At 41.9% G+C, this 16850-nt stretch overlaps 1 protein-coding gene across 1 annotated transcript in view; it reads right to left on the reverse strand.

Annotated features, from left to right (window-relative positions):
- Nucleotides 1-16850, reverse strand: part of JAKMIP1 (janus kinase and microtubule interacting protein 1) — a 262665-nt gene that overhangs the window by 30390 nt on the left and 215425 nt on the right. The window contains exons 17-20 of the mRNA XM_084626863.1: nucleotides 15467-15532; nucleotides 10557-10625; nucleotides 7020-7097; nucleotides 5126-5329 (exon numbers count right to left, since the gene is read on the reverse strand). Of these exons, the coding sequence (XP_084482989.1) occupies nucleotides 5126-5329; nucleotides 7020-7097; nucleotides 10557-10625; nucleotides 15467-15532 (417 nt within the window). The remainder of the gene's footprint in view (nucleotides 1-5125; nucleotides 5330-7019; nucleotides 7098-10556; nucleotides 10626-15466; nucleotides 15533-16850) is intronic.

Here is a 16850-nt window from a genome sequence, read left to right on the forward strand (position 1 = left end):
TTTTTAATGATATGGAAGAGGGTGATGCTATGAAGTATAAGAAATGTAAAGAAAACATATTGAAGGGTTTAAGATTACCCCTGAGTCCTACTGAAGTATAGAAATCTTAAAATGTTTGACTATGTCACACGTTGAATATGTGTACAAAGTGTGTCATTTTATGAGAAAATAGATAATGGTGACAGGGGCTGAAGGTTACTATGAAAAACTGCTTGATCTGGTGGCTCAGGAACAATTGTTATGGGTAGTTACAGACGAGCTAAAGGCAGCCATCTGTGACAAAAAATAAAATAAAAAAACCTCACCTTCCACAATTTTGGAGGCTAAAGAAATTGTTGAACCAAGGGCTCATGGGGGCACAAATCTCAGGGGAAGGGAAACCCCCCTGTGCCCCAGGTTAAGAGGGAGAAGGGGTCTGGAAATAAACCTGTCCTCAACTTTGATTTAAAAAAATTGCAAGCCCAGGTTTTAAAACCCCCTGTCCTAAGGGAAGGCAAGTCATCTGTCATCATTGTGGGGCTCCTGGTCATATAAAACCAAATTAGCAGAGGAGGTAAAAGGCCCACTGAACTGTATTAAGATGGTGTCTTGGGAAGGAAGTGAAGAATTTATTAAGAATGCTAAGGTAAAGGGCACAGATTGTAAGGGCTGGCGGGGCACAGCGTCCCAAGTAAAGGAAAGTTTGGTAAGGGAGGAAGACAAACTCTCTGGTAAGAATTTAAATATACTAGCTTTGGCTGAATTCTCTGTAACTGTACCTTTGGCTAAGATCCACATCAAGTGGGAGGCGATTAAGAGAAATGTTGTTGTAGGCATTAGGAATTTTCTACCTGCTGATATTTTAATAGACAATGATATTTTAACCATGTCTAAGCAGGTTAATGTCATAACTTGCAGCCAGTACAGCTCTGCCTCACCCACTTTGTCTGTGGGCAGCAAGGAGGGCTGTGAGGGGAGGGAAATGCCCTCACTCCTTTGTCAGCAGAAGGCAGCAGCTTGACAATTCCACTGCTTTGCCAGAATTTGCTCTCAACTTCAGTGAGACTCCAAAGGAGTTTATTGAGGCTCAGCAGGCTGATCCTTTCCTGGGCAAGGAGAGGAATGCAGCTCAGAATAATACCCTGGCTAGGGAAGGAAAGAGTAGATTTTTTTCTAGGAGGAGGTTTGTTGTACCGAGAGGCTCTCACAAGCAAAAAGAGGTGTCCTGGTGAGGTACTAAAGTCTTATTTTATACTCCAGTTTTCAGGCTAGTGCTAAAGGAGAAATGCAAAAGCAGATCCAGGAAAAAGTGGAAAGCATACTGTATACGGAGAGGGGGTAGCTAAATCAAAAAGCCCCCTGGGCATCTATTATTGTGATACCCTAAAAAGGATAAAACCCTTTCTGAGATTTTGTGTGGATTTTAGGAGGCAAAATGTTATCACCCAATTTAACTCTTACCCCACACCCTGGATAGAGGACCAACTGGACTTATTGGGTGGGACAACATTCATAAGCACACCCAATTTCACTTTGAGGGAATTGGCAAATTCCTTAGATGCTGAGGCCCAGGAAAAATCATTTTTTATAGTGGAATCTGGTCTACATGAGTTTAAGGTTATGCCTTTTGGATTAATTAATGCAGGGGCTACCTTTTAGAGGCTTGTCAATGAAGTACTGCTTATGTAGATGATTTGGCTATTTTTAGTGACTCCTGCCAAGATCACCTGAATGATATGGGAATTGTATTGCAGAGGCTTAAAGACACTAACATCACTGTCAAGGTCTCCAAAAGTAAGATGGGGAGTGCAGAGGTATCTTATTTAGGACACAGGTTGAGGAGTGGGTTTGTTCACCCTGACCCTTTAAAAGTAGAAGCTATTCAGAACTGGTGTGGCCCACAAACCAAGAAGCAGGCCCAATCCTTTATTGGTCTGGCCAACCATTACCGGAGAGTTGTAAAGGGTTTAGTGATATGGTGGACCCCATAACAGACCTCACAAAAAAGAGGAAGCCAGATCAGGTGGTATGGACCCAGGCTTGGGAGAAAAGCTTCAAGGACATAAAAGAGGCTTTGTCTAAAGAGCCAGTTTTAGCCAGCTCTGATTTCAGCAAACCCTTTGTGCTGTGCACTCATATTTCTAACATTGGGGTGGGGGACGAGAGGCATCCTGTTGCCTTCTTGAGTAAAAAACTGACACCCCTCCACACCCCATGAACGAACTATGCTGTCATCGAGTGAGGCTGCTATGCCATCATTTGGGCTGTTAAGCAACTTAGTCTGTTAAAACATCATTTTTTAAATTATACAATTAAAGCTTATCTCACTGTAACCATATTAGTTGGGAGTAAAGAGACCAATTCCAGGCGGTTACACTGGAGCCTAGCTCTGCAAGAGTATAACATGGAAATAATCCATATCAAGGGGAAAGAAAATGTAGTGGCAGATGCCTTCTCAAGAATAGGAGGGTGGGGCCTTGAGGCGTATTCAGGAGTATCGGTGACACTCCTTCCCGCACCCGTTTGGTGTTGGGAGTGCGACACTAGCAGACTGGGTCGTAGCTCATTCCACAGCCCCTGGGCCTCACTGAACATGGACAAATGTATCGCTGGAAACCAGTCTGGCTCGCCTGTGCTAGTACTGTTAAAATAGATGTTAAGTTGAAAAGAATGTGTTTAGAATTTAGACTTTATGAAATGCGTGTAGGATGCTGCATGTATTAATCTTACATATATCATCTGTATCCCATGTTATAAGATAATATTTAAGAGTTTGCCCTTTAACTATAAAAATGTTTGCTAAGACTGTAAACCCCCATGATCAGGAGAGAAGCATTACCAAGTGCGAAACACTAGTTTACCACAAAAGGCGTCAACTCCTCAACAAAGGAAGGCCTATAGACACCAGACAAAGCATTGAGGAACATCAGTGGCTAAAAGACTGTTAATTGCTTCCTCCCCCTCATGAAGAAGGTACATGCAGAAGCCATCGTCCTATCACAGCTCAAACACTGGGGGAAAGGGAATATCTATCCCTGTTAAGGAGAAATTACCATCACTATGCTGCTTGGAATTCAGAAAGGGCAATATTTCAAAGCATAAGAAAGGGATCCCCAACCTGCTTAGTTAATGTTAGCCTTAAAGGACATATAGAGCATGCATATATAGCAGCTACTATAATCTTTTGGAAACTAAGACTGTAACTCATTTGTGTGTGTATGTTTAACCTTTATCTCTTTTTCTTAGTAAATCTTTAGTTGTCATTGTAGGACTGACTATAAACATTGTCTGTGATTTGAGATCTGAGGAACAACTGATCTGGGGTAAGTGACTGGTCCTTTGGGACTCGGAGTAACCTGAATATTGTTGTGATTTTTGGTGTAAGGGACCATCTATCTCAAAGGCAGGCTTGCCTAGGTGGCAAGATAGACCGGAGTGCTCAAGAGGGCTGTCTGTGACTCCATGTTAAGGCTGTTCTAGTGCTTGAGGAGTTCACACTTGATACTGTGTTGGTGTACTATATAGAACACACAATCGGTTTGTGTCCTGTTTCTTAACAGTCTGCCCTGAGGTTGGCACTCATGGTTGTAAGCCACTCTAGACAGCTTGACAGTTATATTCAGGGCTAAGCAGGATTTGGTCCCCTGGAGAGTTTTCCCAGCCTCTCGAGGTCAGAGCTCCTCCTATTCTCACTTTCCCCAGTGGGTACTGTTAGTCTGCCTTGCTGCTCAGCTCCCTCAACCCCCACTCTGTCCACTACCTCACCCACAGATCATGGCTGAAAATGCCCTATCCAGCTTTGGGCTCCCACAGGCAGAATCTGCAAGAATTCTTTCAGAATCATTAGACCCATGATTGTCTCCACAAACAATGGGTGATGAGGTCCCACTACCACTGGGCCACTACTCATGGAAATGGCTCAGTGTGGAACAGGTGAGGATATGCCTCAAGTCAGTTCCAGTCTGTCTAAAATGGTAACTTTTATCTCTGGATTTGAGCCAGACTGCTTGTCATTCAAGGCTTGGTATACTGCCTCGGCCTCTCCTGTCCCCTGTCAGAAATGGTGCCACCCTGGCCACCCAAGTTGACTCCTTCCAGCTGGCAGCACTGGCCACTCACTCAAAGGTGCAGAGGAAAGCCTCAGGGTCATCTTCTGAGCCCAACTTCACCTACCATGGCCTGGCCTACCTGAGCTGCCCTCTTCAGGACCAGCAAGACCCCCTGGAGCCCATTTCTGCAGGTGCTTCAGGAACTGTTTTTGTTGACCCTACAGGAGTTGTGGCTGACTGTTATGATGCCAACAGCTGGATGTCTCCTCCCATCCTATCCTACTAAAAAAGGAAGGGGGGAATCCACCAGGTAAACCCTGCTAACCATCATTTCTGCCACTGTCCTTTCTATAACTGCTTTCCTGTTCTCCACTTTTTCTTATGCTGCCTCATCTTTCTCTCAGTTCCAGAAGCTGTCTGCCTGCCCACATTCTCCACCACATATAGGGCTACCGGCCTATCTTCCCCAGCCAAGGAAGGAATTACATGACCTCCAAGTCTCTTTCTGACCCTTCCTTCAGGGCACAGTTTGACTCAATCAAATAATGTCACACGGTAACACAATACCAAGTTATTCCCCTGACCAACCCAGGTTGCAGGGGGTCCAGAAGCCTTTCAATCTGCATCTCTCCCTGTTCCAGGGCCAGTCACAAGAGCCAGCCTCAGCTCTCAGCTGACTAAATTCAGCCCTTTATCCACCTGATCCCTTCTCAGCTGGATTAGATAATCAAACAGGGCTGGCTGGACACAGGGTCACTGGCCCTTAAAGGTGCAGGCCAGCCTCTTACAGTGTTCTATGCAGGCAGACCCAGTCTGTCCATGGAGCCCCCTTGAAGTCAGCATAGCTCTGTTCACACGGAACAATTTACAAGATGGAGGCTTTAGACTATAAGCTCTCTGGGACAGTCCGTTGTATTTTGTGTATGTACAGTGCCCATGCGGTCCCAATTCTGATTGGGGCTCCCTGGAATGACAGCAATATAAATAATAAGACTAGGAATAATTTAGCAAGGCGACAGTGATGTAGTACTCTTGTGCTGATGATGGTGGTGACAGTTGTGGTAACACTGATGTGGGGCGAAGGAGTGGTGAGTTACCTGCTGTGCCTGCTGCAGCAGCTCCATGCGCTCATGCAAGATCTGGCTATCAAACTCGCGGCTCTGCCTCAGGATCTGCCTCCGCACCTTCTCCACCGCAGCTCGCAAATCCTCCCTCTGCACTTCATTCAAGGACTCACTCGCCCGCCTTCCAGGGTCCTGCTGCAGAGCGTTATACAGCGTGGCTTCCAGCTCCTGGATTTTCTAATGCCAACCCAAATGACACACAAACAGGCTCACGTTTGAATACAGCAGGCAAACAAACCAACACGACAACAACGCTTGCAAGCCAAGCTTAACGGGGAGGAAGGACACAGCTAGAGAGCAGAAAAGCAGCACTCGTGAGCAGTGAAGAGCATTCCATACACCGTGCACATGTTCTTATGAGACTGTTTCCAGCATGGGCCTTGTGTTCTGTTCACTTGAATGATTGATTTGTTTAATTTAACCAGAGTTCACAGTACGTGTTGGGAAAGACAAAAGATTCAGCATTTTCCCAGATGCCAAGTTTTTGTTCAATTCAACCAGGGCCCCACTGCCAATTCTAAGTTAAAAGGTTAGTGCCAAACAAGTGTTTTCCCTCATTGCAGCTGGACTGTTAAATCAGCCTAGAGAATAAAACTGTTTACAAGGCATCAAAAAAGAAGAACTGCAAGTGATATAACAACTTACTGCAAGAAAAAGCCTGTCACTCATTTCTCTCTCTCCGACCCTACCGTTCTAATCTGCTGTTATTCCAGGTTTCCTTCATTCTCTTTGTTCTGAGTTATCATAAGCAATTCCAGAGACTCGTCTCTCAAGGGGATCAAAGGTTAAAGCACAGAATCAGAAATTTCATCAAGTAAAGAAACACCTGTGTTTTCTGGTCTGTCAGGGTACTTGAGGGCTAGGGCACACCAATAGATCTTTTGTTTCTTGTTAGTTTCTCGTCAATTTTACTTTCAGTTTCTCATGCACTAACCAAATGCTGCAATATTTGGGAGGCGAACAGCAGAGAATATTAAAATCCAAACAGAAATCTATATTCACCGACTAAAATAAGACATCTTATTTCTTTTACAATTATGTTTTGTATGATCATATGAAAGAACACCATCCAGAACAACATTATTTGGATCTAAATTATCTGATAGCAACCCACTAAACCTCACAACACCTTTGTGAGGTAGGTAATTGTCTCTATTTTACAGATGCATAAACTATGGCAGAGAGAGTTTAAATGGGTTGCCCAAGGTCACATAGTATTAGGAATGGAACACAGATACTCAATCTCCCAGTTACCTCCTTTAAACACTAGACCACACTGCTTCCCTAAGAATTCTTTTCCAATTTGAAAAGCCTACAATATGTAAACAATCCTTCATGCCACAATACTTCTGTTTCTTGAGGTTTTACTCCACCTAATGAAGCTGAGTGCACTAATGTGCTAATTCAGAGGATTTTCCTTATTTTGTTGCTCAACCTGAGATGACTAAAACCTGTGATTTTATTTAAGAAGTCTATAAGAGGTTAAAATAGATAGGATGGAAAGGATGGACATCTCTGGGTTTGCAGAAGTTAATAGCAAAATATTTACAAATAGCTGGAAAAATAACATTTGAAATGTTTTATAGTCATTTTCTGCATATTTTACTCATGATCACCGTGCACACTGTTAGCCTAGCTCTGGCAATCAATTCTACCACCAAAATGTTGCATTTTGCACATTTTAGAATAACAATTCCAATTATTTTAACCCATTTCCTGCGTCATCTATCCTCCATTTAAGTAATTTTTGGTTTCCTAATCTAGCAGAACAAAAAATCATTTAAAAAAGAACCCTATTTAATTTTTTTCATCTGTATTTTATCAAATCTGATCAAGCATGAAAATTTAATGACTGTTCTTTTCCTACCATGTAAGCCTGGTCCAGAGCTTGTTTCCTGTAGTCGAGTTCTTCCTCTAAATAACCCTTCTGTTTACTGAACAGGTCCTGAGCAATAATAAAAACAATGGAGGGTTTGTTCTTTATCCTAAGTCATGAGGAATCATAAAGTTCACCATTTTTTTGGTATGCGATCTCTCAGTCACTGTCACCTGAAAGCAACTGAGAACCTAAAGCCATGGGTCATATTTATAGTTAGGCTATTTAGAGTATTAGATTAAAAAAAAATACTAATCAAAAACCATCATATTAACTATGTGTATCTAGAAAGCACCTTTCCTTTGATGATCTCTAAAATACAGTACAAACCTTAAGGGCAAGATCCTGCCTTTATCTGACAGAGGCACACACAAAGGAGGGAGAGACGGGTGAAGCATGTCCACCATGTGTGCAGTACAAGAGCCATTATTTACACAAGGCAGGCCAAGAGAGGGGAGAAAATCATGTTGTTAAGTGCACGTCGCTGCTCCTTTGAAAATGAGTAATATATGCTCCTGAAGGGTTCATGCTGCAGACCTCAGTCTACGTACTAGCTTGGCAAGTGTGCAGCTACGTGCTCTAGTCAGCAAATTTTATTTGAATTAGGAAGTGGGGGGGAGGGGACTAGCTGATGTGGGGTCCAGGACCCCTCCTTAGTGCAAGGCAGAGATCCTGCTCCACTGCTAGCATAGAATGAAAAGAGGTTCTTTATGCCTTCTGGTTCCCATCAGACTTGCCTGGCAGAGGGCAAGATTTGGTTCTAAATTTACATTACTCCTATAAAGGTAGGTAACTCTAGTCTGAGATGGGTAAACGGCGGGCCAGGGAAGTTAAGGGACTTTGCCGACACAGTTGCAGAAGCTAGGATTAGAACTCAGGATTTCTGAGTACTTTTCAATCACTAAACTCACTCACCCTCGTAATAATACCTTATCTGTCCGCTGCTATAGCACGTTTGTTCCTGACCAACCGGCCACCTGTATATTATACATGGATCATATCTGCTGTCACTGAAATGCTGAACAGATCAGGATTCCATGGAACTCAATATCGAAAACTGAAGCTCTAGGAAGACTGAGTCTTAGAATGAGACTCTAAATAGGTAGAACTTAGCCAGTACACAGAGACCAGCAAACTTGCTCTTGAAAAAAGTGCTCTGGAACTTTTAATAAGCACAAGTAAACACCATAATCAGGCTGGAAAATACTGGCTTTATATGATTCTTTTTGTGGTGATGGGTGCTCATAAACAAGTAGTCCAGAAAGCAGAAAGGCAGTTTGGTCAGACTTACCATTTATAGTCATTTTTATTTAAAGATGAACTTTTGTGTTTCCTCAACATATGGAACAAAAAGCAGTTTAAATATAAATCCATGTACTTTATAATAAAGGCCTTTAGCTTTCATTAAAAATAAAAAATGGGCTAGTGTGTATAACGAAAGGCTTTTAAAAGCAGAAAGCTTTGCCAGAAATGATTGGCCTATGTCAATAGTAAGAAAAGATGTTCAGATTGACTCCGGGTTTTGTTTGCTTTCAAATGCAATTCCCAATAATGTCTGTGGGAATTGTGCACATAAGTATAGGGACAGAATTTGGACAAACATCAGTAATTAGTAATAAATCAAAATTCCTGTTTGAAATGTTATTTGGCTTAAAAGAAAACTGCTCAGCACAGTAACCTGACAGTCTGAAGTGTCAGTAAGCATAAGAACTAATTATATATATTGTTCCTTATTATTGGAGGTACCCAGTTGTTGAAATAAGCCATTATTTCTTACAATGGCAGCATGGAAGTCAAATATGGGAGACTAGAACAAGGTTCCATGCTGTTTTCATTCTGATATAATTCATAAACTGTAATGTTGAATGTTTTCAGACTTTATTAAACACTGGAGTTCTTTCAATGATCCATGAACTAATATAAAAGCAAAATGGGAACTTATTTCAGTCTTGGATGCTGGATGTTTATTGGCAATGGCACAATTATTGTTAATTATTTTTTTCTATTACAGCAGCACCCAGAAGGGCCCAATACAAGATCCAGGCCCCAGTGGATGCTGTACAAACATACAATAAGAGACAGTCTCTTCCCTAAAGAGCTTGCAACTTAAGTAGACAGGAGAAAGAGTGAGAAGGGAAACAGGCACACGGAGGGGAAGTGACTTGCTTAAGTCCCAGTCTAGTGCCCTAGCCACGGGACCACACTGACTCGCAGGTGATATCACCATCATTTAAGCAAGGTGGCCACTACCAGCAATAGGAGTCAGAAATTGTAATAAGGATGGGATTTTCAGAAGCACTCAGCATTGGTCTAACTACTCCCACAGGAAGCAGCTAGGCCAATGCTGAGCACTTCTGAAAATCTCACCGTAAAATATATTTTCATATTTATTACACAAGTTATGCCGGGCAAGATGTGACTATTGCTTTTGAGACGGACAGATTGCTGACCTGAGCAAATACATACAGTTACTTGGTGCGTAAATACTCAGAAGCTTGAAGTGAACATGAATTACAGATATCACAGATTGCAAATGAAAACATCTATATGTCAAGTTAGAGAGACGCAACATATTTGTTCCAATTTACTTTTTAAAATAATCTAGTGTTTTCCATTTTTTCCTGAAAAAATATTATTTTTTTACATTTTCCAACTCAGAGTTACAAATACAGTCATTCTTGGTGTAATACAGATAAAAGGGCCCACACCTTGCATTACATGATTATTAGTATCATGCCCCATTCTCAAAGGCAGTGCACCAGACAATGAGCCAATAAAGCCAAATTCTAATCTTGACACTGACAGCCAAAGGCAAGAAAGTCACTTCACCCATCAGCCTCAGTCTCCCTTTCTGTAAGATGGGGATAATGTTGTTTATCTATCTACTGGGAAAATGTATGGCAAGGTTTAATCAGTATTTGTACATCAATTGGAAGATGAAAAGCACTACATGCATGATAAATCAACAAAACTAAACATTCATTCAGAAAATTTTCATACAACATACAGCAAAAGGAGAGCTTAGTATCATATCAAATTTGTAGTGAAAGACTTAATTGCACTTTGGAATTCATCCATCCTTGAGAGGGAAGAGAGGTTATGGCAAAAAAGCAGAAGCAGGAAGAGGACTTCATTAGTTGATATTACACACCAAAGGCCAAATTAATCCCGGGTGCAATTCTACTGAAATTTGACTCCAAGACTCCAAAGAACCTGCTGTTGCCAAACAAAATAATATACCTAGAAAGCACACTGACAGGTTTCATACTATTTGCTTATTATACCCTTTTGGGTGATATTTTGCAGGTACAGCCATGTTTCAGTCTCAGTTGAATTAGTTTTTTCTCTACACATCAAAGGCATTAGCCATTAAACAGTGTTTTATAAATCTATTCCTGACAGCACCATGAGGTCATCCCCACTACAAAGAAAACGGCAACAACTTAACATGTCATCGTGTTTACCGACTTCTCTCAGAAATGGAGATCTAGCTGAGTGAGTGACTTTTTTAGAATGATCATTTCTTACCTTTTCATTCTCCAGGTCCATCATCTTCTGTGTCAATGCAGCTTCTGTTCCTTCTATTTGTTTTAGCCACTATATGAACATGGCAGGAACAAGAGGAATAGAAAAAGGTGAGAATACAGCCTTTGGAAGGGCGTCATTGAAAGTTAATTTGTTGATGACAGTGCCAATCGCATGCTTCATCCCCTTCCCCACACCATTAACTGTGCAGCTTTTTCAAATTACAAATAAATAAATGAGAAGGAGGGAACTGGGAAGACTAATTATGAGTGGAGGCTGCTGCAGTGCCAGGGTTAATCCTTCCACCTCTAAAGGCCTAGGTTCAAATGTGACTGGAGTCAAGAAACCAAATTAATTGATGGTTTCATCCTTGCTGCTCCCCAGGCACATTTGTCCACATCACAAACCCACCCCATTGGTGTCAGGGCCCAACCTTGCAATCCTTTCTTATGGTAACTTAAACCAGTGGGAGTATTTGTATGAGGAAGGATTGCAGAATCCATCCTTTAGTTGGCGCAATTCACAGCATTTACTAAGAGCAAGCTCATTACTAGAACGAGAGGGGCATTGAAGGTGAACAGGGGTGTGTGCAGGAATTTAAATTTGACCACATTCTGTGCCCCCACTGCAGCCCTGGGGCCAGAAGAGCTTGCTCTCCTCACTGCAGGCCCTGGGCCAGAGGAGTTCTGTGTCCCCATGTCCCTGCTTCCCCCCCCCACCCCCATTGGGCACTGCCCTGGAGGTGAAGATTAAGATGGGTAGGAAGAACTGTGTAAAGAAATTCATGCAATGGCTACCATCCGATCAATCTCTTATTATTATGCTTTAAAAAATGTGACCAAGGTGAAAAGAAGAAAGGTCATTGCATTCCAACTGTAAGATGATACACAGTGGAAACTACAGTTATGCGTCTTGAATATTAATGATGGCTAAGAGTATGCTAACATTCAGCTTTACGGGCTGTCAGGACGGATGGGAATTCTCATTCTTGTTCATGGTTTTATTTTATTTCATTTCTTCACTGGGTTACAGGATTCCCTTACAACACAATCTAGATTTTTTTTTTTTTGGTAGGGCCAGTTTTCACTGAAGTCGGTAGGAGCTTCACCATTGAGTTTAGCAGGAGCAAGGTTGGGCACTTAGAATATTAAGTAGAAGAACTCTGGGGGAGTGATGAATCTTTGGTAACTTTTGTTTAAATAGCTTGATTTAACTCTGATATGTGATGTGATTCAGGGCTCTACTGATATTTAAGGACAGACGTTGGGCCAATAAAACATATTACCTCACTCACCTCTGTCCTATATATACATACAGACACACTAAAATGTCATGGTTTTAAATAGCTGATAGTCATTTCTTCCCTCACTACCTGATGAGACCTAACTACAGAATTCTGCATTTTCCTGCTAGCAGCTGAGATCAGTAACACCTAAGCATTAACTGCGCTGCACCTTTGACCTTAATTAAGAGCATCACAACAATAGGCAGCATCCTGCCTATTTAAGCATCAGACCCCATGTTCAGCAGCACCTTTTCAGTTCACTTTAAAGCCGCTTAACAGGGAGGCCCAGAACCCTTAATTCTTCATTTGTGGCGTTTGCCTAATTAACGTGGTAAGGAAGGAGTCAATGGACTGAATGGTTGGATTTGGCAATTAGAGCAACTCAAATGACCTACACTTGTGACAGGAAGCTGTTTCTACAGTAAAGAGGATGGGGGAAATCTGATTTCTGATTTAAATGACTCTGTGATTGAAATCCAAGGAGTCTGTCTCCCACAGATACATTTTAACATGCAGAAACTTCAGTGAGTTACTGCTGCCTCCATGGATTAGGAGATTGTTTAGTGCAGGGGTGGGCAAATTATGGCCCGGGGGCTGCATCCGCCAGGAAGCAGGGTCCGGGGCTTTCCCCACTGTGTGCGGCATGTCCCGCCTCCAGCTCCTACACTTAGGGGCAGCCATTGGGCTCTGCACGCTGCTCCCACCCAAGCGCTATCCCGGCAGCTCCCATTGGCCAGGAACTGCAGCCAATGGGAGCTGCTGGGGCAACACCTGCAGACAGCGCAGTGTGCAGAGCTGCCTGGGCATGCCTCCATGTAGGAGCAGGAGTGGGGACATGGGAGCTGCTTGAGGTAAGCGCCATGTGGAGCCTACACCTCTGACCCCCTCCCACACCCCAACCCCCTGCCCCAGCCCTGATCCCTCTCCTGCCCTCCAAACCCCTCGGTCCCAGCCCGGAGCACCCTCCCACACCCTGAACTCCTCATTTCTGGCCCCACCCCAGAGCCCACACCGCCAGCCGGAGCCCTCACCCCCTCCCGCATCCTGACCCCCAATTTTGTGAGCATTCATGGCTCACCATACAATTTCCATACCTAGATGTGGACCTCGGGCCAAAAAGTTTGCCCACCCCCTGGTTGAGTGGATAGAACATGGAACAACCTGGGTTCAATTTAATCTGCCTCGTGCCTCAGTTCCTCATCAGTAAAATAGGGATAATACGTCCCTGCCTCACAGGTGTGCTATGTGGATTAATTCATTACTGAGTTTTAGTCATTAATTGATTGTGAGGCACTCTGACGACAGTGGTGTAAAAGTACATAGACAGACTCTCATGTTAAAATCAGACAACCTGTGTGTTAGTTAGAAGGACAGAACCAAACACTCCACCTTTTTGAACAAGCTGATTAAACAGTAAGACTACCATAGAAATCCTCCTCTGGTCAGCTGAAGACTAACAGAAGTACTGTCAATAGGAATAATTCCTATGAGGTAACCAAAAACAGATTTTTTGCAGAGGAGGTGTAAAAGATACCTGCTATTTTCCGAAGCCCCTTTTGTAATTTCTTTTTCTATTGTTATAAAGGATTTCCCATATTGACAACAAACTCACAGTTTATTCTTAGAGGCAGGATTGCTGTGATTGGACACTAATGGAAATAACCTGCAAGAGGTCACTAAGCTTCTATATAAGAGGGCTAGCTTCCGTGACCCTTACTCTCTCAAATAGTCCCACTGATTTCAGTGACAATGCTCTGGTGAATATGAACCAGCTTGAGTGAGGACTGCACAGTCCAGCCCTTATTGCTTGTGTAATTTTGCTCTTCCTTTTGTCTACTGATCTAGCCATTTATCATAGATTTTTCAATTTTTTCTCATTAGAGTTTAAGATCTATGATTGTCTGTTGTAACAAAGTTACAGATACAACGTTTGTAATGGTTTATTCAGTTTTATTTTGTTTACACTGATAACATAGTTGAATCATTAATCAATTAATCTGAATGGTGGAGTTTTCATGCTAGACTTCCATTTTGAAGTTCAGAAATGGACCTGTGCAGGTATAGATATAAAGCTATAAATGGCAGACTTATTGGGATGGGGCAATATAGCAGCTTCTTCAGTAGAAAGGAAACATCTTCCTTCCTAGCCAAGTTAAATAGAATAATTATTGGCTTCATTACTATGTTCTCTCTACGAATGAAGAAAGTGGAGAGCAAGTTCTACAGTCACACTGAAGTGGGTGACTTGTCTAATTTATCTGTCCTGTGGAAAATATTTTTGGTCCTATCCTATGACAATGTTGAACAAGCGAAGATCACATTTACTAAAAGAAATGTATTCCCTCTTGGACCTCTTCCTTCTTCTTTCACTCGTAAGTATCAGGAGATCATAATAATCTGCTCTGTTTGATCACAGATCTGTTGCTGAAGGACATGGATGATTATTACACAAGAAGGAAAAGGCAGCAGGATAAATCAATGGTGCGTGTGCACATGTGTATGTGTGTGAGAGAGTGATATCATACAAGTAATTCTCAGCTTGAGAACTATTATTTGAATGATAAATGGTTTGTTAAATTACATTTCAGTTGTCCAATGGCTACAAGACTATGGGAAAATGAAATTGCTATTTCCAAGACCAGTTGACTTTATTTTTATACTAGTGAAGACTGCCAGGCATACCAGTCGGGAGATAAACATCCTTTAGTAAGGAGTTTAGAAACCTCTCCACTTAATACACAGCAGCACAACCAGCTATACTGTACTAGCTCAGTGAAATCCCAGGAGAGGACCAAGCCCTAACAACAGAAATACTGAATCATGTTTTCATAATTCTGTCTTCCCCATGTGGCACAAGAAGGGAGATAACAAGAGACTAATGCAATTTTCAAAAGTGTTTGAACTGTGTGATCCAAGAGGTAAAACATCATGCAAGTTAAGGTTATAATGAATTTCTCACTAACACACTGTTAGGTAAAGGAAAGTGTGGGACGTTAAAGGGCAGTATGCATTTTTAGACCATTCTGAAAGACATACATTTGTGGCTGTGTCATGGAAAGATATTAAGGGTCAATTGTTCAAGAACTAGCAGCCTGTGTTCTTACAAAATAGTGCAAAGGTGGCACATGAAAGGAGCGATCCTGTGAGGTGCTGAGCACTTTCTTTTTCTACTGACTTCCATAGTAGAGGATGGTATTGAGCTCCAGGAGGTTTTCAGAACCTTGGAGACATGGGCCCAGAACTGGTCTTCATTGTATGAACTTTGCAAAGCACTGAGAACCTCCAGTGATGTGCTGAGCACCCTCAATTCCTCAAAAGGTCACTGGGAGTTGAGGTTGATGACATTTCCCAGATTAGGCTTCTTTTATCCCAAAGTTTTTTTACAGCTTTGTTTTAATGGTAACGTCTCCGGAGGAAGTTTTCATTTTTAAAGTTATATTTTAAATGTTTGAATGTATATTCAGGCCCCCACAAGTACAATCCCAATAAAGCCACAGGTTATGATGCCTCCATGCTCACATCCATGTTAATTTAACAGAAAGGCCATGCGTCACTGACAAATCATCCTTCCGGTTCTAGGATGGTACGCTCAGTGTTTATGCAAACAAAAAACTTTACTGAAATCTACCTTTTCACAGAGGGAAAGTACAGTCCCCGCTTGGATTATTGCAACCTGTTCTTCATTTCTCAAATTCTAAAATACAGAAAAGATGCAACTGTATTTCACATTGGATGTAAATCCATTCTCCAAAACAAGTGAGAGAGATCTTGATTTTATTGTATGTATCTCAGATCTCTTTATTTTTTAAAAAAACAAGCACAGAAAATGTCCAGTGACAACAAATAAATAAAGGTTTCAGAGTAACAGCCGTGTTAGTCTGTATTCGCAAAAAGAAAAGGAGGACTTGTGGCACCTTAGAGACTAACCAATTTATTAGAGCATAAGCTTTCGTGAGCTACAGCTCACTTCCTCAGATGCATATCGTGGAAACTGCAGCAGGCTTTATATATACACAGAGAATATGAAACAATACCTATTCCCACCCCACTGTCCTGCTGGTAATAGCTTATCTAAAGTGATTTCCAGCACAAATCCAGGTTTTCTCACCCTCCACCCCCCCACACAAAGGAGAGTGAATTTGTGTGGGGGGGTGGAGGGTGAGAAAACCTGGATTTGTGCTGGAAATCACTTTAGATAAGCTATTACCAGCAGGACAGTGGGGTGGGAATAGGTATTGTTTCATATTCTCTGTGTATATATAAAGCCTGCTGCAGTTTCCACGATATGCATCTGAGGAAGTGAGCTGTAGCTCACGAAAGCTTATGCTCTAATAAATTGGTTAGTCTCTAAGGTGCCACAAGTCCTCCTTTTCTTTTTGCAAATAAATAAAGCTAAAGTAAGTGAATACAGTCCCTACACTTGTTAGTTCAATGCATCATTCTCACCATGCCTTGAAAAAAGAGATGGTCTAGGGTGGCCTCAATCTAGTGATTTTTTTTAAAATGGGAAAAATGTCAATTCATTGGACTGCCATCCTAATGCAAAAAAATCTTGCACCGAAGCCAAGGGAGCACTGAAGAATTAGACTTGTTATTGAACAGCGCAATACTGATTGCTTTGAAAGTGCTTTTGGATCTCACTGCATAGAATATAATCTAGAGCCAACCCTCAAACTTTGTGGATCAGACTAAAGCTACGATAAAATCTTTCCTTTCTAAGGTATTTCTAGGGCACCCTTTGTTGTAGAATCTAAACTTCTGTGTTACTATTTCAGGGAATCAATATAGAAAAATGAGCTTTAACTTATTTCCTACTCTTAATTTTGTTCTAACCTTTATTACACCATATCTTGTGCATTCCCTGTGCCACAACTTTTAGTGCCACTCACCAGCAACCCACATCTGTCCTGAAAAACACAGATGTGACTCCCACTGAAGTCAATTCCCATTGAAGGGATTGCATCTATGCTGGCAAAAATGGGCCCTAACATTTGGTACTGAATATAGCCATA

Source organism: Lepidochelys olivacea, assembly GCF_965140295.1.
Source record: "Lepidochelys olivacea isolate rLepOli2 genome assembly, chromosome: 4".
Classification (NCBI taxonomy): Eukaryota; Metazoa; Chordata; order Testudines; family Cheloniidae; genus Lepidochelys; species Lepidochelys olivacea.